Raw genomic sequence first — 22,753 nt, forward strand, 5'->3', positions numbered from 1 at the left:
CTGCGATTAAAGGCTGTGGATGTGACAGTGAGAAATGTTACCTGAGTTCGTAAGACCTTCCAGCACCACCCCCGCTGCGGCCTCAGAGCTGCTGGGACCCAGGGCCAGGCAAGAAACAGGAGTCACCAGGAACCGTTTACGGCCCCACCTGCCCCGCTCAGAGCTGCTGAGCAATCTGCTCTATCCTCTGCAGCGTCTCCTCTGATTCTAGCTGCTCCAGGCTGAGCAGGGACAGGCCCAGCTGATCCTCCTGCAGAGAACAGAGGAAAGGGGGAGGGCACTGTTGGGCAGGGGCCCAGGCAGCTGCTGCACTTCCCTGACCACCCGCCCCTGATGGGCATTAGGGGTCTTCAACATGACAGCCAGTAGGGACAGGATGTTTGAATTTGGAGATGTCAGTATAATCCAGAGCGGGCCATCCCTGTCAACATAAGATGGGGCTGAGGGAGGAGCCAGCCAGGGAGTCGGAGAAGGACGGGCTTTCCCCAGGCCAGCACAGTCTCTCCTGAAAACGCCCAATGCCTCCTCACCCCAACTTCTCTCACCCTACCTTGCCTGGGCCACCTGCTGGCATCTGTGGCCTCTCGAATCTCCCCCTACCCCCCAGAGCCTGGCACGTAGATGCACGATAAACTTCTCTTTGCTGAGGGCAGGAGGACAGGCAGGCTGAGGTTGGGGAGTGGGGAGAATCCAAGGGGCCTTTCTGGAGGAGGAGCTCAGCCTGGGAGGGTGCCGGGAGGGGGATGCAGGCCTCACCCGGTGGAAGGGCTGTGCCATCTGCCGCAGGAAGTACTTGGCCACCTGGACACCCTCATCCACAGTCAGGTTGAGGTTGGCATCTGTGAGGTGCTCCTGGATCCAGCGGGGCAGCTTCCCCTGCTTGTCCCCGCGGGCAAACCGCTGTGGGCAGAAGCGCAGGCCAGGGAGAGAAGGTCAGGACCCGAGTCTCGGGGAGCCTGGGCCACTCTCCACCCTGCGACCCACCCCATCTGGGAAATGAACGGGAAACAGCCTGGTTCTTGGAGCCTGGGATGGGAGCACAGGGGCACCCCTGAACCTGCACCTTGTCGGCAAAGACCATGAGGCCATAGTCCGTCTTGCCCCTGATGGCCCGACCCACACACTGGGCCGCGTGGCGCATGGCATCGAAGGTAAGAAAGTCATTCTCACGAATCTGGAACTGGTCCCGCAGGTATTCCAGCCGCGCCTGCAGATACGGAGGATGAGAAGTTGGGGAGGTGGGGGAGCCATCCCTCCCCTGGCCCTAACACTTTGGGACTCCCTGGGAGCCACAGCTACTCACCTTGAGAATGCGGCTCTGTGTGTAGATGTAGGGGACGCCAAACATGATGACGGCCCGCCCGTAGTGGTGCACTGGTGGGCAGAGGAGAGGGGGCGAGGGGGGTTACAAATGTGGCTGGTGGGACAGGGACAGCCTCACGCACCCCAGGATGCTGTGTCTGGGGGAGAGAGGGTGTGTTCCCGCTGGGTGCCTAGGGACAGAAGGGAGTGGAGGGCCCCTCTGTGCGCCTAGGCTGTGGGTGGGTGGTCCCCTGCGGGAGCAGACAGCAGAGCAGGCAGGTGTTCCAGAGAGCTCTGAGGAGGAAGAGCCCAGTCCACTCACCAAAGTCGATTCCCTCGGACACTTTGCCCCGGGCCACTGACAGCAGGATGGCCCCGCGGCCGTTCTCGCAGGCCTGAGGTGGGGAGGCCGAGATGAAAGTTGGGTCACTCCTCGGAGCCACCTCCCCCACCCCCTCCACGCTGGCCTCGCATACCCACCTCCTGGTACTTCTCCAGGGCGACACTGGTTTCCGCACCATCCTGGGTCTCAATAAAGAGCAGCTTGTTCCTCTGGATGTTCTCAAGGATCCCCTGGGGAAGGACCCAGGGAGGTCAGGGTGGGGGTGGCAGAGGGTGGGTTCGGAGCACGGCCATCCTGGTTACATCCAACTCTTCCGGGGACTCCCACATCACCATTTCTCTGGGCCTCAGCTGGCTCATCTGAGATGTGGGGAGGGAGGGTGGAATTGTCCAACCTCACTTCTTTGGGGAAACAGTGATCTGGGTGGGGAACCAATCACTGCTGGATAAGTGGGGCAGGCATGTGGCCCAAGGGGGTGGCCAATCAGGGCACCCCAACCCCTGCCAGCGATTGGTGGAGGGGCTGACTGTGAGGCAGGCAGAGCCAATCAGAGGCTGCCCTGAGACTTCCCATATGACACTACAATAGAGACAGTGTGGAGCCAATGCAAGGACAGACACAGACCAGTGGGACAGAATGGGGAGTCCAGAAACACACAGCCACCTGTGCAGTTCAGTGGGGAGAGCTTTTACTGGAGCAAGTGGATTTCCAAATGGAACCAGAAAATGAACCTTGACCCCCTACTTCACACCACATACAAAGATGAATTTGAGGTACCTCATAGACCTAGACGTGAAAGCTAAAACCACAAGCTCCTAGAAGGAAACACAGGAGCCTCTCTTCATGACCTTGGGGTAGGCAAAGGTGTCTTAAGTAGGACACAAAAGGCACCTGGGCTGTGGGGACTGGGTCACCTTTCCCGCCGTGTGGAAGCTGCCTATTGAAGCACAAGGCCGAGGTCCTGGCTGTGAGGATGAGGTTCCCGCCTCCCATGTGTGCCATTCCAATACCTGGATTAGCCAAGTTCACTCACCTCATCCCAAAGTGCTTTCACCCACTCCTGAGAGCCTGGCCATAGTGTGCTCAGAGGCACAAAGTGCAGAGTGGCCTCCCCCCGCCACCCATGTCCTGCTGGTCATCCAGGGCCTGGCTGTGGTGAGCCCTGTTTCCAGAATGCCCCACGACCTCCTCCACCTGCTTCCCTGAAGGGGCTCCTGCAGACCCTTGAGAGGCTCGCCCCGAGTCTCAGTCCAGCCTTAATTCTCTAGAACCTTCCTCTAACCCAGCTAGAGTCACAGCTGCTACCTGGGCCTCCCCACCAGACCATCTGTGCTGGAGGATCACAGGGATGGGGTAACCCCAAAGAGCGGCAGAGGAGCAAGGAACCTAGAACGTGGGGGTGACTCCGCCACGGGGTACTCCTCTGAGGGAGGGGCCCACATTGGGGCTTGTATCTGTGTACTCAGCCTGATGTACTAGGGGTGGGGCATGGGGTGTGTGCTGCTTACACCCCATTCCTACATGCTGCACGCACCCTCCTGTCACACAGGAAACCTGTCACCATCAGAGTGTAAGAGGAATGAAGCTGACATAGCGGTGCAGTGCCAGGGGCTGAGAAGAGCAGGTGCAGGGAGGGGGTGGCCAGGCGTACCTGCTCATACCAGGAGGCCACGGTGCTCTCCATGTACTGGTAGCTGGTGAAGAAGGCCACGATGCCATCGGGGACCACAGCAGACATCTCCAGCAGGAGGTTCCCATAGTTCCGGATCACAGCTGCAAGGGGCCAGAGATTGGGCCCTCTCCTGGCCAGGTTCTCCTCCCTTCTCTGTCTTAGAACTACTAGGAGTTTCTGGAAACCCCACTGAGGCTGGCTGTCAGGCTGTTCACACACATCCCCCTCCTCCTCCTCCTGGGCGTGTTTGAGGACCCTCCTTGCCACTTCCTGAAGTCGCGCCTGGCTATGTGATTTGCCATGGCCAATGAAATGAGTGCAGAAGGGGCTGGGCGCTGTGGCTCACACCTGTAATCCCAGCACTTTGGGAGGCCGAGGCGGGTGGATCATCTGAGGTCAGGAGTTTGAGATCAGCCTGGCCAACATGGCGAAACCCCGTCTCTACTAAAAATACAAAAATTAGCCTGGTGTGGTGGCAGACACCTGTAATCCCAGCTACTCAGGAGGCTGAGGCACGAGAATCGCTTGAACCCGTAAGGCAGAGATTGCAGTGAGCCGAGATCATGCCACTGCACTCCAGCCTAGGCAACAGAGCAAGACTCTGTCTGAAAAAAAGGCCATGTGTCACTTCCAGGGGAGCACCCTTAGGAACCAGTGCACAATTCACTGTGATCATTGTGATCCCACCTGTCACATCACGCTGCCTCTGACACACCCAGCGGTGGAGGTTCCCAGGTGAGGAGACATAGGGCAGGCCCCTACCAGCTCACAGTGGACGTGTACCACGGGCAAGAAGGAAGCTCTGGGCTGAGCAACTAAGGCCAGGGATATTTGTTACAACAGCATGACTCAGCCCATCTGACTGATACACCTCCCCTCTTGGAACCCACAGAAACCAGCCCCACTGGCAGCATACCAATATCCTCCCGGGTCTCAAATTTGGAGCTGATGGCCACCTGGTCATTGCCACGGCCGATGATCTGAAGAGAGCAACAGAGGTCATGATAAGTGAGGCAGCAGCAACTGCTCCAGCGTGTGAGTGCTGACCACCTGCTGGTGCTGTTCTAAGCTTTTTTTTTTTTTAAATAGAGACAGGGTGTCACCATGTTGCCCAGGCTGGTCTTGAGCACCTGGCCTCAAGAGACCATCCTGCCTTGGCCTCCCAAAGTGCTGGGATTACAGGCATGAGCCACCACACCCAGTCTGCTCTAAACCTTATTTTATAAACGCAATGTCATTGAATGAACCCTCAGCAACCCTGTTATCTGCATTGCACAAATGACCTGGGCTCAGAGAAGGTGAGTTGCCTGCCCAAGGTCACACAGCAAATGGGTGGCAAAGATGGAACTGGACCTGAGTCTGTCCACACTCTCCACCAGCAGCTACACTCTAGCCAGCCCCAGGCCCTGGGCCAGCTGGATCCCGAAGAACACCCCTCACCATGCCGGTGGGCATCCCACCAGCTGGCAACCACACAACCACCATGCAGTAGGGGTCATTACAGGTCCACAACCTCTGACAGGCAACTCCAAAAGCCAAAAGCTCTGAACACATTTCTTTTTCAAGTTTGGCACAAACTCATTAAGTAGCAAAACCTGCCCTGCCCCGAGTCTCTCCAGAGGCCTGACTTACTCCTCAGTGTGATGCTTCCAAATCTTTTACTGCCAAAATAGGAGTTTGACTCCGGGGAGCCGCCCAGATCCCACTGAGGGCATCACACACCACACAGCATATGCCTTGTCTCTAAAGGCTGGAAAATTCTGAATTCCAAAACAAACGGCCGCACGCAGTGGCTCACGCCTATAATCCCAGCACTTTGGGAGAACCAGGCGGGCAGATGACTTGAGGTCAGGAGTTTCAGACCAGCCTGGCCAACATGGTGAAACCCCGTCTCTACTAAAATTACAAAAATTAGCTGGGCATCGTGGCACATGCCTGTAATCCCAGCTACTCAGGAGGCTGAAGCAGGAGAATCACCTGAATCCAGGAGGCGGAGGTTGCAGTGAGCTGAGATCCGCGCCACTGCACTCTAGCCTGGGCAACAGAGCAAGACTCCGTCTCCAAACAAAAACAAAAACAAAAACAAAAAACCACATCCAGCCTCCAGACTTCAGATAAGGGACTGAGGGCCCATGCTGACATGTACGTGTTACAGAGACGGAGACGGAGAGGAAGGCTCACTTACCCGGGTCACAGCCAGACCACATACCGGCAAGATGTTAACTAAGATGCTGACTAAACGCCTACCTGTGCCAGGCCCTGGGCGACCTAAGTGTTTTACCCCAGTTCTCTCTCTCAATCCTCTCAACCACCCTGGGAGATTGGGGAGGATACATTCCCATTTCACAGATGAGAAAACTGAGGCTTGAGAGTCGAGCCCACACAGAAGCAGAATCAAGCCTAAGTCTGTCTGAATCCCGAACCCAGCCTCTTCGCTGTAAAGCTCTCCCCTGCCTGAGCAGTGGGGAAAGCCAAGGAAGGAGGGCGGCCCCTTGCCCCCATCTCCCCTCCCAGCCCCAGCCCTAGCCTCTCCCACTCACCATAGGGCAGAGGCAGACCCGTGCCAGCGTCATGGTGAAGGTTGCCATGGTGACAGGGTGGAAGTCCAGGATCTTGGGGTAGATGTCCAGCGGGGACAGCGTCTGTAGGGGGGACAGTGGGAGGGATCTCAGCAGGACTGGGCAGGGACCAGGAGGCCCATGGAGGGAGGCCAGGGACTAGGAGGGGACAGGGGAAGGGTCCTCACCCCAGACGTGATGATGACAGACTGGAAACGCTCGAATACGGGTTTGATGGCCAGCGAGGCGTCCATGCAGCTGGAGAGAGATGAGGGCAGTGAGGGCCCAGGGGGCTGGGCCCCCGACCCACAGTGCATTCACACCCTCACCGGGCAGGGTCCCACCTGAAGTGCAGGATGGGGTTGGCAATGGTCGGGGTTCTGTCATCAAAGGGCTCAATGATGATGGTGAAGCCTGCAGAGGGCAGGCAAGGAGGGGTGAGATTCCCCCACTACAGCCACAGCTGCACCCACTCAGTCATTCCCTCTCCCACTCCCTCGCTTCACCCCAATCTCCACCCTGTACTGCCCGGGAGTGAATGCGACCAAACATGAGCTGCTTAAGCCCCAAACCAGGCATCTGAGTTCAAAATACACCCCAACCTGTCCGCTTCTCCACACGGCCCATACCTGTGCAAACTTTCATGAAGGATCCCAAGTAGAGAGCACCACAGCCCTGCCCACTGCTCACTCTCCCAGCACTGCAGGGGCCACCCAGCACCCACGCCAAAGCCAGGAGCCAGAGCCTCAAGCTTTCTCCCACGACCTTTTCTTGTTTTTGTTTTTTTGAGATGGAGTCTCGCTCTGTCGCCCAGGCTAGAGTACAGTGGCACGATCTCAGCGCACTGCAAGCTCCGCCTCCTGGGTTCAAGTGATTGATTCTCCTGCCTCAGCCTCTTGAGTAGCTGGGATTACAGATACACCCCCCTACAACACACCCAGCTAATTTCTGTATTTTTAGTAGAGATGGGGGACCTCCAGTGATCTGCCCGCCTCAGGCTCCCAAAGTGCCGGGATTACAAGTATGAGCCACTGTGCCTGGCTTCCCACGACCTTTCTACCTAAGCTATCAGCAAAGCCAGGCAGCTCTGCCTCCAAAACCTACCTGCAATCCGACCACTGCCCCCGACCCCACGCGGGGCCAGCCACCATCACCTCCTGCCTGGACCCATCATCCCCTGCTCCCTTCACGGCAGCCAGAGGGACCCTATGGAAACCTGAGTCTGGCATGTCACCTCCCCGCCCCCAGAAGCCTCCCATGGCCCCTTCATGCCTCCAGTGGCCTGGTGCCTGACCTTCAAAAATCAGCAGGCTCAGTGCCCCCAGGGCCTTTATACTTGCTGGTCCCATGCGGCCTGGAAAACCTCCCAAGGCGGCTCCATTTGGTCATCTGAGACTGCTCAAAAGTCAGCCCCGGCTGGGCACGGTGGCTCACGCTTGTAATCCCAGCACTTTGGGAGGCCGAGGCGGGCGGATCACGAGGTCAGGAGATCGAGACCATGGTGAAACCCCGTCTCTACTAAAAATACAAAAAAAATTAGCCGGGCGTGGTGGCGGGCGCCTGTAGTCCCAGCTACTCGGAGAGGCTGAGGCAGGAGAATGGCGTGAACCCGGGAGGCGGAGCTTGCAGTGAGCCGAGATTGCGCCACTGCACTCCAGCCTGGGTGACAGAGCGACTCCGTCTTAAAAAAAAAAAAAAAAAGTCAGCCCCTCAGAGAGGCCCTCCCCCACCACCTTTTCTACGCAGACATATTCCAACACAATAACGTATTTTTTTTTTCATGATAACTGTCACTTTCTGGAATTATTTCCTTGTTTATTTGGCTGCATCTTTGCTACTGGTTTTCCCGTCTGGAATATAAGTTCTGGGGGATTAGGGATGAGATCTTTTTTGGTTCCTGCTGCTTCCACAGTGCTGAGCCTGGCCTGTTTGTTGAAGAAATAAATGAATGAATGAATTTATATATTCAGTTTCACACAGTGAAAAAAAATCAAGTCCTCTGTGCTGGGGACACAGTGGTGACCTAGCCAGCCTTGCCCCTGCTTGCATGGGTTCACAGTCCAGTAGGAGACAGACTTGTCCTCAGATAGTGATGATTGAGAGTAGGCAGTGCTGGGACAGAGGTGCCCAGAGGGTCAGGGAGGGCTTCCTGGAGGAGGAGACATCTCTACTAAGCTGAGAACCTAAGGATGAGGGGGAGGCGGTTGGCGGATGAGGAAGATGAGGAAGGATAATCCAGGTGAAAGAACATGAGGTGTTGGCCGATGGGAAATAGCGGGTAGAGAACGACAAAGGCAGGGATGGAAGATGGGGCAGGACAGAGAAACAGAGGCAGAAGCAGCAGCCAGCAGGCCTCGCTACCCAGCCCCAGGGCAGGGGCCCAGATCTCCATCCTCCTGTCAGGCCCTGCAGCAGGACACGAGGCCCGATCTGGTTTCCTGAGTACAGGAGAAACCCCCAGGAGGCAGACTGAGCCCCTGGTCAGCTTCATGCTGAGGATGGCGAGGGAACACTGGCCCATAAAGCCTCCAGAATGATGCCCCTCTCTCGCAACCTGAAAATCTGAACATCAGCCTCTACTCCTCTTGTCCCTGGTCCCAAAACCCAGGCACCATGCTCCCCACATCCCAGCCTCTACCTCCCACATCTCTCTCCAAACCATACCTTTCTGTCTCCCCATGGCCACATCCTGGCCAAGGCCCCTCCCCTCCTGCTCAGGTCCCTGCCTGGAGTGCAGCTGGTGTGATCTCGGCTCACTGCAACCTCTGCCTCCCAGGTTCAAGCAATTCTCCTGCCTCAGCCTCCTGAGTAGTTGGAACTACAGGTGCACACCACCACGTCCAGCTAATTTTTGTATTTTTGGTAGAGACGGGGTTTCACCACATTGGTCAGGCTGGTCTCGAACTCCTGACCTCAGGTGATCCACCCACCTTGGCCTCCCAAAGTGCTGGGATTACAGACATGAGCCACTACGTCAGGCCTATTTTTTTTTTTTCTTTTTGAGACAGAGTCTTTGTTCTGTCACCCAGGCTGGAGTGCAGTGGCACGATCTCGGCTCACTGCAAGCTCTGCCTCCTGGGTTCACGCCATTTTCCTGCCTCAGCCTCCTGAGTAGCTGGGACTACAGGCACCCGCCACCACGCCCAGCTAATTTTTTGTATTTTTAGTAGAGACGGGGTTTCACCGTGTTAGCCAGGATGGCCTCAATCTCCTGACCTCGCGATCCGCCTGCCTCAGCCTCCCAAAATACTGGGATTACAGGCGTTAAACCACCAAGCCCGGCCTTTTTTTTTTTTTTGAGACGAAGTCTTGCTCTGTCGCCCAGGCTGGAGTGCAGTGCCACAATCTTGGCTCACTGTAACCTCTGCCTCCTGGGCTCAAGCAATTCTCCTGCCTCAGCCTCTCAAGTAGCTGGGATTACAGGGGCCTGCCACCACGCCTGGCAAATTGTTGTATTTTTAGCAGAGACAAGGTTTTACCATGTTGGTCAGGCTGATCTCAAACTCCTGACCTCAAGTGATCTGCCCACCTCAGCCCCCCAAACTGCTGGGATTATGGGCGTGAGCCACCATGTCCGGCCCCGGCTAATTTTTGTATTTTTAGTAAAGACAGGGTTTTGCCATGTTCACCAGGCCGGTCTCGAACTCCTGACCTCAGGTAATCTGCCTGCCTCACTGTCCCAAAGTGCTGGGATTACAGGCATGAGCCACCACGTCCGGCACCCAGAAGAAATCTTTCCAAAACACAAATCTGGGCCGGGCACGGTGGCTCACGCCTGTAATCCCGACACTTTGGAAGGCCGAGGCTGGTGGATCATGAGGTCAGGAGATCGAGACCATCCTGGCCAACATGGTGAAACCCCATCTCTACTAAAAATACAAAAATTAGCTGGGCGTAGTGGCACGCGCCTGTAGTCCCAGATACTCGGGAGGCTGAGGCAGGAGAATTGCTTGAACCCAGGAGGCGGAGGCTGCAGTGAGCCAAGATCACACCACTGCACTCCAGCCTGGCAACAGAGCAAGACTCCGTCAAAAAAAAAAAAAAAAGCACAAATCTGACCTGGCACCTTGCTTGCTAGAACCTGCCATGGCTCCCCAGTGCCCTCAGGAGCACAAAGATCAACTCATTACCGTGCCCTCTAATGTGAGCTGACCCCATAGAATTTCTCTGGCCTCATCCCTTACCACTGCCCATGCCATCCTTCTCCACTCTGCAGCCCGAGGAAGTCTGTGAAAATATAAATCTGAGCACGAGGCTTACTCAAGAACTATCTATGGCTCCCCACTACCTTCAAAATAGAGCCCACACTTCCAAGCCATGCCCCGCCAAGCCCTGTGTGTCCAAGTTCCTGCCAACAACCCTCTAGACTCTGCTGGGACCCTGATTCCAGCTGCTAGGAGGCCCAGCAGGGACAGGAAAAGGTGAGCTTACCTTTGGCGTAGGTGCTGACAAGGGTGGCAAAGTTAGCAAGGAGGGTGAGCGGGGAGAAGTCAGCAAGGTCGGTGATCTCCAGAGTGTGCAGCAGGGACCGGAGGCGTTCAGCACAGAATCTGGTGGGGAGGAGAGATGGGGTCAGGGGGGCAGATGGAAACATGAATAAGACCAGCAACCCTGCCTCCGCCATCATGGCGGTCACGTGCCTGTCTCCCCAGATAGTGGGCACTCCTCTGCCATCATGGTCATGTGCCTGTCTCCCCAGACAATGGTCACTTGGTGAGGGTGGGCACTGGGCCTGTTTTGGAACACCCCCACACTGTACACCTGCATGTCACAAACAGCCACTGCCATATAATGGCACAGACAGAGCAATAATCAGACACTCCAGAGTCATGTGGTCACTTGTCACACCTGCTAGCACGACCTCCTAAGTGGGTTTTTTTTCTTTTTTTTTTTTTTTTTTTTTCAGATGGAGTCTTGCCCTGTCATCCAGGCTAGACAGCACTGGCGCCATCTCGGCTCACTGCAACCTCCGCCTCCTGGGTTCAAATGATTCTCCTGCCTCAGCCTCACAAGTAGCTGGGATTACAGGTGCCCACAACCACACTCAGCTAATTTTTGTACTTTTAGTAGAGATGGGGTTTCACTATGTTGACCAGGCTGGTCTCGAACTTCTGACCTCGTGATCCACCTGCCTCGGCCTCCCAAAGTGCTGGGATGACAGGTGCGAGCCACTGCACCCGGCCCTAAGTGGGTTCTGATCAAAACAGGAGACGCACAATCACACCCAGAACCCCCAGTCATGGCATTAATCCTGCATGGCCACATGGTCACCCATTCACACCCAGAACCTCTCCCACTGCCTCTCACGCACCTGTGGGGACACACACAGTGTTGGAACCCCATGGACTCACAGAGGAATGCAGTCGTTACCCACATCCCACAGAGTCCCACGGATACTGCATCCACACACTCACTCATGTGCAGGGTCACTAGGCCACAATCCCACACAGGCAGGGCTGAGGCTCTCAGCCTCAGGGACAGGTCATGGAGCAGCTAGCTTTGAAGCCAGGTGGGCAGTCACACTTGCAAACCTGCCTCCCACACTTCAGCCCTCCCAGCCTGGCTCCTCTAACCCCAGGCTAGGCCTACCCTGGCTGGTCGCTAGCTGGGGATGAGTCTGTCCCCTCCACTGGGCCATGCAGCCTCTACGGCTGTGTCCCCAGCATGGAGCAGGCACTTGGGGAATGTGTGTTGAGTGATTGAGATCCCCTCTTTGCCCTCACAAGTCTCCAATCCTGGGGAAGATGGGCAAACCCACACGGAAGGTGGCCTCACCCACAGAGGCAGGGCAGCCAGGGCCTTTGGAGCCCATAGGCCTGGCTTCAAGCCCCAACTACCGGGCACAGTGCTGTGTGGCTCCGGGCAAAAGCTTCCCCTCTGGGAGTCCCAGCGTCCTCATTTGCAGGGTGGGGATGCTGTACTGGGGGTGCAACTGAGGTAAGGAACATAAAGGGCTTAGCTCCTCCTTAGTGCTCAGGGCAGGGTAGGTGATTGGCTTCACTGCTCTCTCATTAACCACCATAGAACCCTGTGAAGTAAAGATCCGACTTCTTGGCCATTTTACAAAGGAGGAAACTGCAGTTCAGAGAAGACCCGTGACTTACCCAAAGGAAAAGCCCCCTCGTATCCCTTGGTCATTCTCTGCCTGCCCAGTGCCTCAAAAGACTGACTCCCCCAAAATGTGCCCAGACTGCTCCATGGGGACGTCCCTGCCCTCAGGTTTGGAAGATTAGAGGCATCGGTGGGAAGAGACATGGGCCGGGGCCTCCTCCCCCAGCTCCCAGCCTGCGAGGCCCAGGTTCTGGTTTCTGCTCCCAGCGGGAGACCCTGTCCAGGCCCTCACCAGTTGGTTCTCAACACACTCCCTCCCTGCCGCTGTGGCCTGGCTTAGCTCCCAGCTCTCACCTCCCACCCTCCTTGGCTCCTTCCCCAGCCCGCCTCTCTGTAAATGGTGCTCCCACTACTCTCTCTTGGGTGGGGTAGATTCTCCAGTCCAGCCAGGTGTTGCCTGCCAGGCCCCTGCCCAACGCAGGAACCCAGGATCAGCTCCAACCTTGCCCCCGGACCTGCCAGGTTAGAACAGACAGGGTCCCACGTGCCTCGTCCAGCTCACTCACTCCTGACGCTGCAATGGTGACCCGGGGCTACAGGCGTGGAGGACATGGCTCTGCATAACCGGGACCTGCCGAGCCCCCACCCCCCGCGCTGTCTGGGGCCGCACCTGAGGGGCTTGCGCTGGATGCACACGCGCTGGGCCAGGCCGCTCAGGAAGGCAGGCGGGCTCTCCTGCACCACATGCTGCACACGCAGCCGCCACTTCACATACTCCAGCAGCCGCCGCAGGAAGCCCAGGAAATGCTCGGCCGTGCGGATGGAGCCAGGCACCGCCTCTGCGAGGAGACGCTATCAGCGGCCACTGGGAGGCGGGAAAGGGACTAGGGGGCAGCCGGGGGTGGGGGCTCACCCTGCAGCACTTCGTCGGGCAGCACGGGGTTGGCCAGGTGGGCGTCGGTCTCCCGGGCGGCGCTGGCCTCCCGCAGCCCCTCCACCAGACGCCGGTACTCGTCCCGCAGGCGCTGCTCGTCTGTCTCTTTGATCCTGCGGGGAGATCAGCTGGGGCTGGGATGGGCTGGCAACCCTGGGGACAAGTCAGACAGAGGCCAGGGTCCCAGGGGCAGGGCGGGCACCACCGCCAGCCGTCCCCAGCCCCACCTGAGCACCGTCTTCTGCAGGGTCTCCAGGTTGCCCTGGCACCGGTCAAGGGTCCGGCGGGTGAGGTTGACGCTCATGGAGTCGATGCAGACGTTGTCTGGAGAAGGGGGAGAGAGCCAGCTCAGGCAGGCCTGCAGGGGCCTCACTCAGAGGGGCTGGCGTCCCTTTGGCCCCTGGCGCCCCCCTCACCAATGTTGTGGGCCTCGTCGAAGACCACGACGGCCTTGCGGGCCAGTTCCTTGGACACCAGGTCTGCAATCTTGGGGTCCAGGAGGTAGTGGTAGCTATAAACCACCACATTGGCATGCAGGATCTGGGGGGGCGGGGAGCAGGGTTACCAGGGCCCTGCCACCCCAACCCCTACCCCTGGCCACACTGGCACGTCACTCCCACACAGGCCTGCAGAGGCAGACACAGGCCAGGCAGAAGTATGAGCAGATGGATAGAGACAGACTGACAGACATGGGCACCCACCAACAGGGAGATGCAGACAGGCAGACTCACAGCAAGCAACAGACACGGGCAGACAGGAGACAGGCGGGCAGCCCACACCCTTACACTCGCCCCTCTGCCCACCCCACCAGCCTCCTCACTGAGTATCGAGCAAGGAAGTATGGGCACCAGCCCTGGTGCCGCCCCAGGGCCTTCAGGTCATCCAGGTTGTAGATGCCAGCGGGGAGGGGCACCTCGCGCCCATGGGCGTCAAATTCCTGGGACAAGAGTGCCAGGGGTCAGAGAGGCTGCCAGCCTCAGGTGACCCATCCTGCCTCCCTCCCTCAGTCCTGCCCTCCAGGAACCTCATAGAAGCGGCAGTGGGGCAGGCTGGTGTCATGCTGGTACTGCGCCCGCACATAGGAGGCTGTGAGGCTGTGGCATTTCCCGTCGACGTCTTTCCCAAAGCGCAGGGGTGTCACCTGGGGGTGTGGGGCATCTTAGCACCCAGACAGGGTGGAAACCCAACCACTCTTCAAACCCAGGTCTCCACACCTCCCAGCTGGCTGGGGTTTTAGACAACTTGAACCTCAGTCTGTTGCATTATTCCTTAAGACACGTGGGAATTTAATGCAGGGATACGAGAGTAGTAAAGTTGGGCTGGGCGTGGTGGCTCACACCTGTAATCCCAGCACTTTGTGAGGCCGAGGTGGGGAGATCACGAGGTCAGGAGTTCGAGAACAGCCTGGCCAACATGGTGAAACCCTGTCTCCACTAAAAATACATTAGCCAGGCGTGGTGGCACATGCCTGTAATTCCAGTTACTCAGGAGGCTGAGGCAGAAGAATCACTTGTACCCGGGAGGCGGAGGTTGCAGTGAGCAGAGATCTCGCCACAGCACTCCAGCCTGGGCGACAGAGCGAGACTCCATCTCAAAAAAATAAATAAAAATAAAAATACAAAAATGAAGGCCGGGCACGGTGGCTCAAGCCTGTAATCCCAGCACTTTGGGAGGCCGAGGCGGGCGGATCATGAGGTCAGGAGATCGAGACCATCCTGGCTAACACGGTGAAACCCCGTCTCTACTAAAATTACAAAAAATTAGCCGGGCGTGTTGGCGGGCGCCTGTAGTCCTAGCTACTCAGGAGGCTGAGGCAGGAGAATGGCGTGAACCCGGGAGGCGGAGCTTGCAGTGAGCCGAGATCGTGCCACTGCACTCCAGCCTGGGGGACAGAGAAAGACTCCGTCTCAAAAAAAAAAAAAAAAAAAAAAAAAAATGAGCCAGGTGTGGTGGTGCACACCTGAAATCCCAGCTACTCAGGAGGCTGAGGCAGGAGAATCCCTTGAACCCAGGAGGCAGAGGTTGCAGTGAGCTGAGATCACGCCACTGTACTCCATCCTGGGCCACAGAGACTCCCTCTCAAAAAAAGTAGCAAAATTGTTACATTCTTACAAGTTATACATACATATTTTTGGAGACAAGTCCCTCTGCTACTCAGGCTAGAATGCAGTGGCACACTCACGGCTCACTACATCCTTGACGTCCCAGGCTCAAGTGATCCTTCCCCTCCTCAGCCTCCCGAGTAGCTGAGGCCACAGGTGTGTACCACCATACCTGGCTAATTTTTGTCTTCTTAGTCAAGATGAGGTCTTGCTACGTTGCCCAGGCTGGTCTCAAACTCCTGGTCTCAAGCAATCCTCCCACCTCAGCCTCCCAAAGTGCTGGGATTACAGGCTGAGCCACCACGCCCAGCCAGCCAAAACTAATACTTTATTTTATTTTTTATTATTTTTTGAAACAGAGTCTTGCTCTGTTGCCCAGGCTGGAGTGCAAGGGCACAATCTCGGTTCACACAACCTCCGCCTCCCAGGTTCAAGCGATTCTCCTGTCTCAGCCTCCCGAGTAGCTGGGATTACAGACATGTGCCACCACACCCAGCTAATTTTGTCTTTTTAGTAGAGACAGAATTTCTCCATGTTGATCAAGCTGGTCTCGAACTCCTGATCTCAGGTGATCCACCGGCCTCGGCCTCCCAAAGTGCTGGGATTACAGGCGTGAGCCACCGCACCTGGCCCAAAACTAATATTTTAAAACAATAAGCCTTGAAAAATCTTTAGTATATAGGTTGAGGATAACTACTTCATCCTTGGAAATGCCAAAACACATGGAACCCTGGCAGGGCCTAAGAATCAAAGGAGGTTCCGCACAGTCTGGGACTCCCCTCACCCCTGACCTGCTCTGTACCCTCTAAGGCACCATCACAACCTAAGGCTATCTTTCTGAAGAACAAATCCTTTTCCTACGCCAAAGGGAAAGCTCCAAGGCAGCCAGCCCTTCCTTCTCCATTTCCCCTTTCATCAGTCACCGAGGCCTGTGCTCTTTGTCATCCACCAGATGTATTATTTCTCATATATTCTTACAAATAATGTGATATAATATATAGTCTGTGGGCCCAGCGTGGGAGTTTGAGACCAGCCTGGCCAACATGATGAAACCCCATCTCTACTAAAAATACAAAAAACTAGTCGGGCGTGGTGGTGGGCACCTGTAATCCCAGCTACTCAGGAAGCTGAGGCAGAAGAATCACTTGAACCTGGGAGGTGGAGGTTGTGGTGAACCAAGATCACGCCACTGCACTCCAGCCTGGGCAACAGGAGTGAAACTGCATCTCAAAAATAATAATAATAAATAAGGCTGGGCACAATGGCTCATGCCTGTAATCCCAGCACTTTGGGAGGCTGAGGTGGGCGGATCATAAGGTCGGGAGTTAGAGACCAGCCTAACCAACATGGTGAAACACTGTTTCTACTAAAAACACATAAATTAGCCGGGTGTAGTGGGGTGCCTGTAATCCCAGCTACTCAGGTAGCTGGTAGGAGAATTGCTTGAACCCGGGAGGTGGAGCTTGCAGTGAGTCAAGATCACTCCACTGCACTCCAGCCTGGGTGACAGAGTGAGACTCCGTCTCAAAAAAAAAAAAAAAAAAAAAAAAAAAAATAAATATATATATATATATACACACACACACACACACACACACATACACACACACAAAAACATATATACACACACATATATACGTAAGTATGATATATACACATATATACATTCTGTGAGTTACCACATGTACAGTATTCAGAACAGTGCCTGGCACACAGTGAGTACAATTTTTTTTTTTTTTTTTTTTTTTGAGACGGAGTTTCACTCTTGTTGCCCAGGCTGGAGTGCAGTGGCACGATCTCGGCTCACTGCAACCTCCCACTCAGGGGTTCGAGTGATTCTCCTGTCTCAGCCTCCCAAGTAGCTGGGATTACAGGCATGTGCCCAGCTAATTTTTCTATTTTTTTTCAGTAGAGACGGGGTTTCTCCATATTGGCCAGGCTGGTCTCGAACTCCCGACCTCAGGTGTCCACCTGCCTTGGCCTCCCAAAGTGCTGGGATTATAGGCGTAAGCCACCACGCCCAGCCAAGTACAATGATTTTATAGCATAATTTAATGATAACTACTAATATTGTATTTGTCATATATTATTATGCATATAAATACGACAATTTCCTTTTTTTTTTTTTTTTTTTAGACAGTCTCACTCTGTCACCCAGGCTGGAGTGCAGTGGTGTGACCTCTGCCTCCTGGGTACAAGCGATTGGCATTACCAACATTATGGCACCAACATTATGGTGGCACCACCACCCCCGGCTAATTTTTGTATTTTTAGTAGAAATGGGGTTTTGCCGTGTTGGCCAGGATGGTCTCAAACTGCCTCAAATGATCTGCCCACCTCAGACTCCCAAAGTGCTGGGACTACAGGCGTGAACCACCGCACCTGGCCTATCATGAGAATTTCTAACATTCTTTTAGCTCTTTGTACATGCTAAGGGCATCGGCTGCAACATTTCACCCAATTTTATCATCAACAACCTTATGAGGCAGGTGCATAATCATCTCCATTTTACAGAAAGGGAGACTCAGGCCCAGGTGGCAGAAAATGTCTCTCCATAAATACCCGGCTAGTAAGTTTCAGAGCCAGGAAACCAGGCCTGCCAGAGACTCTAAGAGCTGCCTTTTTAACCTCTCCCAGGCCTGGGTAGAATTCGAAGACTCCCTGGAGGAAGTGTGCTTGCCTGGGCCACGATGAATGAGAATTTGACCACTAAGATAGGAATTCTGTGTGCAGCCACTGCATGCCTTTGCAAGAGATCCGGCCTGGGGATCCAGGACTTGTGGTTGGATAAAGAGTTTCCTCTACCTCTGGGCTAAGGGCAAGGAGAAGGAACGGGTGCTCACCTCAGGGTGAATACACAAGTTTTTGCGGGAGCTCAGAGCCAGCCCCAGAAATGGCAGCTTCTCGCCCTCCTGCTTCTCATAGAAGTTGAGCAACTTTCGAAGCTCTTCGATCACCTACTCCAAAGTTGGGGGGGGCAGGGGGAGCTTGTGTTCATTGGAGGCACAAACCCCTGCCCTGCCAAGTCCCAGCCTCTTCCCCAGCTTCCCAAACACCCCCAAAAGCTGGTGACGGCCACCACCAGGGGGACCAATGGGGCCTAGGAACAGTGGGGCTGGAGCACCAGGATGAGTCCTGGCTCACCTTCTCAATCTCCGGCACAGTTCTTGAGCAGTAGATGAGTTTGGTCACCTCCAGCGGATATGCCTGCAGATAACAAGCAGACTCAGTCCCTGTCCACCCCTTCCTTTGTCTGCCTTTACGGGTTCAGCGCATCACTCACCCGCTGGTATGCCATGATCAGGGCCAACAGGGACACTGTCTTCCCAGTGCCTGAGGGCATCTCCAGGACTCCATGACCCTGCATGTTGGGGACCAGAGGGGCAACACACAGGGTCTCAGAACCTTGGGCACACAAACTCTGGGGACTCTCCCCAACCCCCAACGCCACCAACTCAGAACAGCAGGATAACACAGCAGCAGTTAAGATTGGGCAGTGGGTTTGAACCTCACTTCTGCCTCCTCCTTGTTGAGTGGTCTTAGGCAAGTACCTTCACCTCCCCGGACCTCAGTATCCCTATCTCTAAAATGGGCCTAAGGCCAGGCGTGGTGGCTCACACCTGTAATCCCAGCACTTTGGGAGGCCGAGGCAGGTGGATCACCTGAGGTCAGAAGTTCGAGACCAGCTGGGCCAACAAGGTGAAACCCCGTCTCTACTAAAAATACAAAAAATTAGCCAGATGTGGTGGCTTGCACCTGTAATTCAATCTCAAAAATAAATAAATAAAATAAAATGGGCCTAATAATAAAACCTTCCTCATAACACGACTGTGAGGATTAGTGAGAAGTTTCAGGTTAAATATTTAGCACAGTAGCTGATATATAGTGAACTTTTCTCCCTTCTTTTTTAAGAGACAGGTCTCACTCTGTTGCCCAGGCTGGAATGCAGTGGCACAATCATGGCTCACTGCAGCCTCCAACTCCTGGCCTCAAGCGATTCTCCTGCCTCAGCCTCCCGAGTAGCTGGGATTACAGGCGCCCGCCACCACACCTGGCTAACTTTTGTATTTTTAGTACAGACGGGGTTTCACCATGTTGGCCAGGCTGGTCTCCAACTCCTGACCTCAAGTGATCCGCCCGCCTCGGCCTCCCAAAGCGCTGGGATTACAGGCGCGAGCCACCGCGCCCAGCCTATTCACCATTATTATTTTAGATAACGGAAGATTATGGGGTCCTGGATTCCCAAGGACCTCGGACTTCTAAAATCCAGACGTCCTGCAATCTGTCTTAGGCCCAGGCGTGGCAGCCCCACCGGTCGGGTGGGCGGGTCGGGCCCACCGGCCACCCACCTTGGCGTCCAGCGTGCGTTTGAGCTCCCGCATGTAGGAAAACTGCTCGGGGTAGATGTAGTCGTACGGGAAGTAGACCAGGAGCCCGTCCACGTTGAGCCTGGCGGCAGGGGCTGCTGGGTCAGTTCCCGTCCCCTCAGCCCCTCTCCCGCCTCCACACTGCCCGGTTGTCGGGCCCAAAAGGGTGACCTGCCCGGCGCCCCCAGTAACCCTCAGGTCCTCAGGAGCCTCGAGGCCCCCTCAGTGTCTCCTCGCTATCACCGCTGCTCCCTGCGGCTGCCCCCGCCCCACCCCTTCAGCCTCCCCTCGCCCCCCTGGGGACCCAGGCGCGCCCCCCAAAGACCCCATCTTCAAGACCCCCCGCACCCGCTACCAAGCCGCGACCCCCAGCCCCCTGCTCACTTCATGGCGCCGGCCGGACTGTTCAGCGGCGTCGACCCGCCTCCCTCATGAATATTCAGCGAGAGCCCGGGTCGTGGACATCCTCGAGGGCTCGCTCCACCTACATTACGAGACCATTGGCTGACCTGCCCGTCATTCCGCCAGGGCAGAGCCAATAGGGATACTGCGCGTGCGCACGGAAAAGCGAGGGCTGCTGACTCTCGGGAGAGGCGGTGCGAGAGGCGTCACTGAGGATCGTGGAGGGCCAATCAAAAAGAAAATATGGAAGGGAGAGAGCCGAGAGACTCGATCTCATTCCCTTGTATTTGGTCCTCCTGCGCCTGCCAAGGTTGTCTGAGTATTGATCGAACCCAGGAGTTCGAGATCAGCTTGAGCAAGATAGCGAGAACCCTCGCCCCTCCAACTCGTCTCAAAAAAAAAAAAAAAAAAAAAAATCTTACAGTGGCTCATCATCTCTTTAGTTGTTTTCACTAAGTCATTCCTACCATAACTGTGAATTTAAAGTAAAACCAGCTCAGAATCTTGCCAGTCTGCTCTTTGGTCCTTGTTCTACCCTAAACTTTGTATCACCTGAAATTAAACCAACTCATTTGAAAAAAAAAAAAAAAAAAAAAAAAAAAGAATTTGGTCCTCCTGCGCCTGCCAAGATTGTCTGAGTATTGATCGAACCCAGGAGTTCGAGATCAGCTTGAGCAAGATAGCGAGAACCCTCGCCCCTCCAACTCGTCTCAAAAAAAAAAAAAAAAAAAAAAAAAAAAAATCGTCTCAGTAGCGAATAGTCTAACGGAGAATGACAGGGAAATTGGTGATCCTTTCTGGGCCCAAGAGTTAGAAATGGCTTTGCAGGCCGGGCGCGGTGGCTCAAGCCTGTAATCTCAGCACTTTGGGAGTCCAAGGCAGATGGATCATGAGGTCAGGAGTTCAAAACCAGCCTGGTCAACATGGTGAAGCCCTATCTCTACTAAAAATAAAAAAAAAAATAGGCCGGGCGCAGTGGCTCACCCTTGTAATCCCAGCACTTTGGGAGGCCAAGGCAGGCGGATCACGAGGTCAGGAGATCGAGACCACGGTGAAACCCCGTCTCTACTAAAAATACAAAAAAATTAGCCGGGCGTGGTGGCGGGTGCCTGTAGTCCCAGCTACTCGGAGAGGCTGAGGCAGGAGAATGGCGTGAACCCGGGAGGCGGAGCTTGCAGTGAGCCGAGATTGCGCCACTGCACTCCAGCCTGGGCGACAGAGCGAGACTCCATCTCAAGAAAAAAATAAAAATAAAATAAAAAATAAAAAAATTTTTAAAAGCCAGGAATAGTGGCATGCATCTGTAATCCCAGCTACCTGGGAGGCTGAGGCAAGAGAATCGCTGGAACCTGGGAGGCAGAGGCTGCAGTAAGCCAAGATCATGCCACTGTACTCCAGCCTGGGTGACAAAGCAAGACTCTGTCTCAAAAAAAAAAAAAAGTCACCTTCTCAATGAGGGCTTCCTGACCACCAAATTAAACCTACCCCCTAGACACACACACACACACACACACACACACACACTGTATCCCCCTTCCTTGCTTTATTGTTCTTGAGAGCTCATTTAACCATGTGACATGCTGAATATTTTACTTATTTATTTTGTTTAGAAAGCTCCTGGCTGGGCGCCGGGGTTCACGCCTGTAATGTCAGCACTTTGGGAGGCTGGGGCAGGTGGATCATGTGAGGTCAGGAGTTCGAGACCAGCCTTACCAACACAGTGAAACCTCATCTCTATTAAAAATGCAAAAATTAGCCGGGTGTGGTGTCGCATGCCTGTAATCCCAACTACTCAGGAGGCTGAAGCAGGAGAATCGCTTGAACCTGGGAGGCAGAAGTTAACTCTGAGCCGAGATCACGCCATTGCACTCCAGCCTGGGCAACAAGAGTGAAACTCTGTCTCAAAAAAAAAAAAAGTCAGCTCCATGGCAGGAGTGATGGCTCACGCCTATAATCCCAGCACTTTGTGATGCGAGGCGGGCGGATCACTTGAGGTCAGGAGTTGGAGACCAGACTGGCCAACATGGTGAAACCCCATCTCTACTAAAAATACAAAAATTAGCCGGGCGTGGTGACACATGTCTGTAGTCCCAGCTACTTGGGAGGCTGAGGCTGAAGAATGGCTTGAACCTGGGAGGTAGATGTTACAGTAAGCCAAGATCGCGCCATTGCTTTCCATCCTGGGCAACAGACTCCGTCTCAAAAAGGAAGAAAGAAGGAAAGAGAGAAAGAGAGAGAGAGAGAAAGAGAGAGAGAAAGAGAGAGAAAAAGGGAGAAAGAGAGAAAGGATGGAAAGGACCCTGACAAGCACTGTTGCATAAAGGTTTCTTTTCTCTCTCTCTCTTTTTTTTTTTTTTTTGAGACGGGTTCTCACTTCTATTGCTCCAGCTGGAGTGCAGTGGTGAGAACACGGCTCAGTGCAGCCTCAACTTCCCAGGCTTAAGTGATCCTCTCACCTCAGCCTCCTGAGTAGCTAGGACTGTAGGTGCACACCACCATGCCTAGCTAATTTTTTGTATTTTTAGTAGAGACATGGTTCCGCCACATTGCCCAGGCTGGTCTTCAACTCCTGGGCTTAAGAGATCTGCACCCCTTGGCCTCCCAAAGTGCTGGGATTACCAGCGTGAGCCACTGTACCCAGCCTGAATATAGGTTTCCGATAAATTTTAGGATCATATTGTTTGGACTGGTTAAGAATTCCCAGAACTCTAATGAAGAAACTGACTGGTTTACATTTTATTTTATTTTATTATTATTATTTTTGGATGGATTTTCACTCTTGTTGCCCAAGCTGGATTGCAGTGGCACAATCTTGGCTCACCACAACCTCCGCCTCCCGGTTTCTTTTTTTTTTTTTTTTTTTTTTTTTTGAGACGGAGTCTTGCTCTGTCGCCCAGGCTGGAGTGCAGTGGCGCAATCTCGGCTCACTGCAAGCTCCGCCTCCCTGGTTCATGCCATTCTCCTGCCTCAGCCTCTCCGAGTAGCTGGGACTACAGGCGCCCGCCACCACGCCCGGCTAATT

General features: G+C 54.8%; 1 protein-coding gene across 4 annotated transcripts; it reads right to left on the reverse strand.

Moving 5' to 3' along the window:
• Positions 1–116: 116 nt before the first annotated feature.
• ERCC2 (ERCC excision repair 2, TFIIH core complex helicase subunit) lies at positions 117–19,775 on the reverse strand. Of its 4 annotated transcripts, none has more exons than XM_030796666.1 (23): positions 19,714–19,775; positions 19,312–19,411; positions 18,246–18,323; positions 18,107–18,169; positions 17,806–17,919; positions 13,885–14,001; positions 13,681–13,797; positions 13,277–13,400; positions 13,088–13,184; positions 12,840–12,973; positions 12,597–12,765; positions 10,307–10,425; positions 6,220–6,289; positions 6,064–6,133; positions 5,858–5,959; positions 4,234–4,297; positions 3,297–3,418; positions 1,783–1,875; positions 1,625–1,697; positions 1,304–1,374; positions 1,064–1,207; positions 757–900; positions 117–250 (listed from the first exon to the last, which is right to left on the reverse strand). In XM_030796666.1, the coding sequence occupies exons 1-23, from the start codon at positions 19,716–19,718 to the stop codon at positions 158–160; spliced, it is 2,283 nt and encodes a 760-aa protein (XP_030652526.1). In that variant the 5' UTR covers positions 19,719–19,775; the 3' UTR covers positions 117–157. The 4 variants fall into 4 exon arrangements, 3 of the variants coding, with proteins under 3 accessions (XP_030652526.1, XP_030652527.1, XP_030652528.1); XR_004026466.1 differs by having other exon boundaries at positions 123–250; positions 1,779–1,875; XM_030796667.1 differs by lacking the exon at positions 17,806–17,919.
• Positions 19,776–22,753: the final 2,978 nt, after the last annotated feature.

This window comes from Nomascus leucogenys, chromosome 17, assembly GCF_006542625.1.
Source record: "Nomascus leucogenys isolate Asia chromosome 17, Asia_NLE_v1, whole genome shotgun sequence".
NCBI classification, from domain to species: domain Eukaryota; kingdom Metazoa; phylum Chordata; class Mammalia; order Primates; family Hylobatidae; genus Nomascus; species Nomascus leucogenys.

Bases quoted from the DNA above. Each gene is read 5' to 3' on its own strand.
- ERCC2 (XM_030796666.1), bottom strand. The intron at 1,375-1,624 runs GTGAGTGGACTG...TCTGCCCACCAG, and splicing joins GTCCGAGGGAATCGACTTTG to TGCACCACTACGGGCGGGCC. The intron at 901-1,063 runs GTGCAGGTTCAG...TTCTGCCCACAG, and splicing joins TCATGGTCTTTGCCGACAAG to CGGTTTGCCCGCGGGGACAA.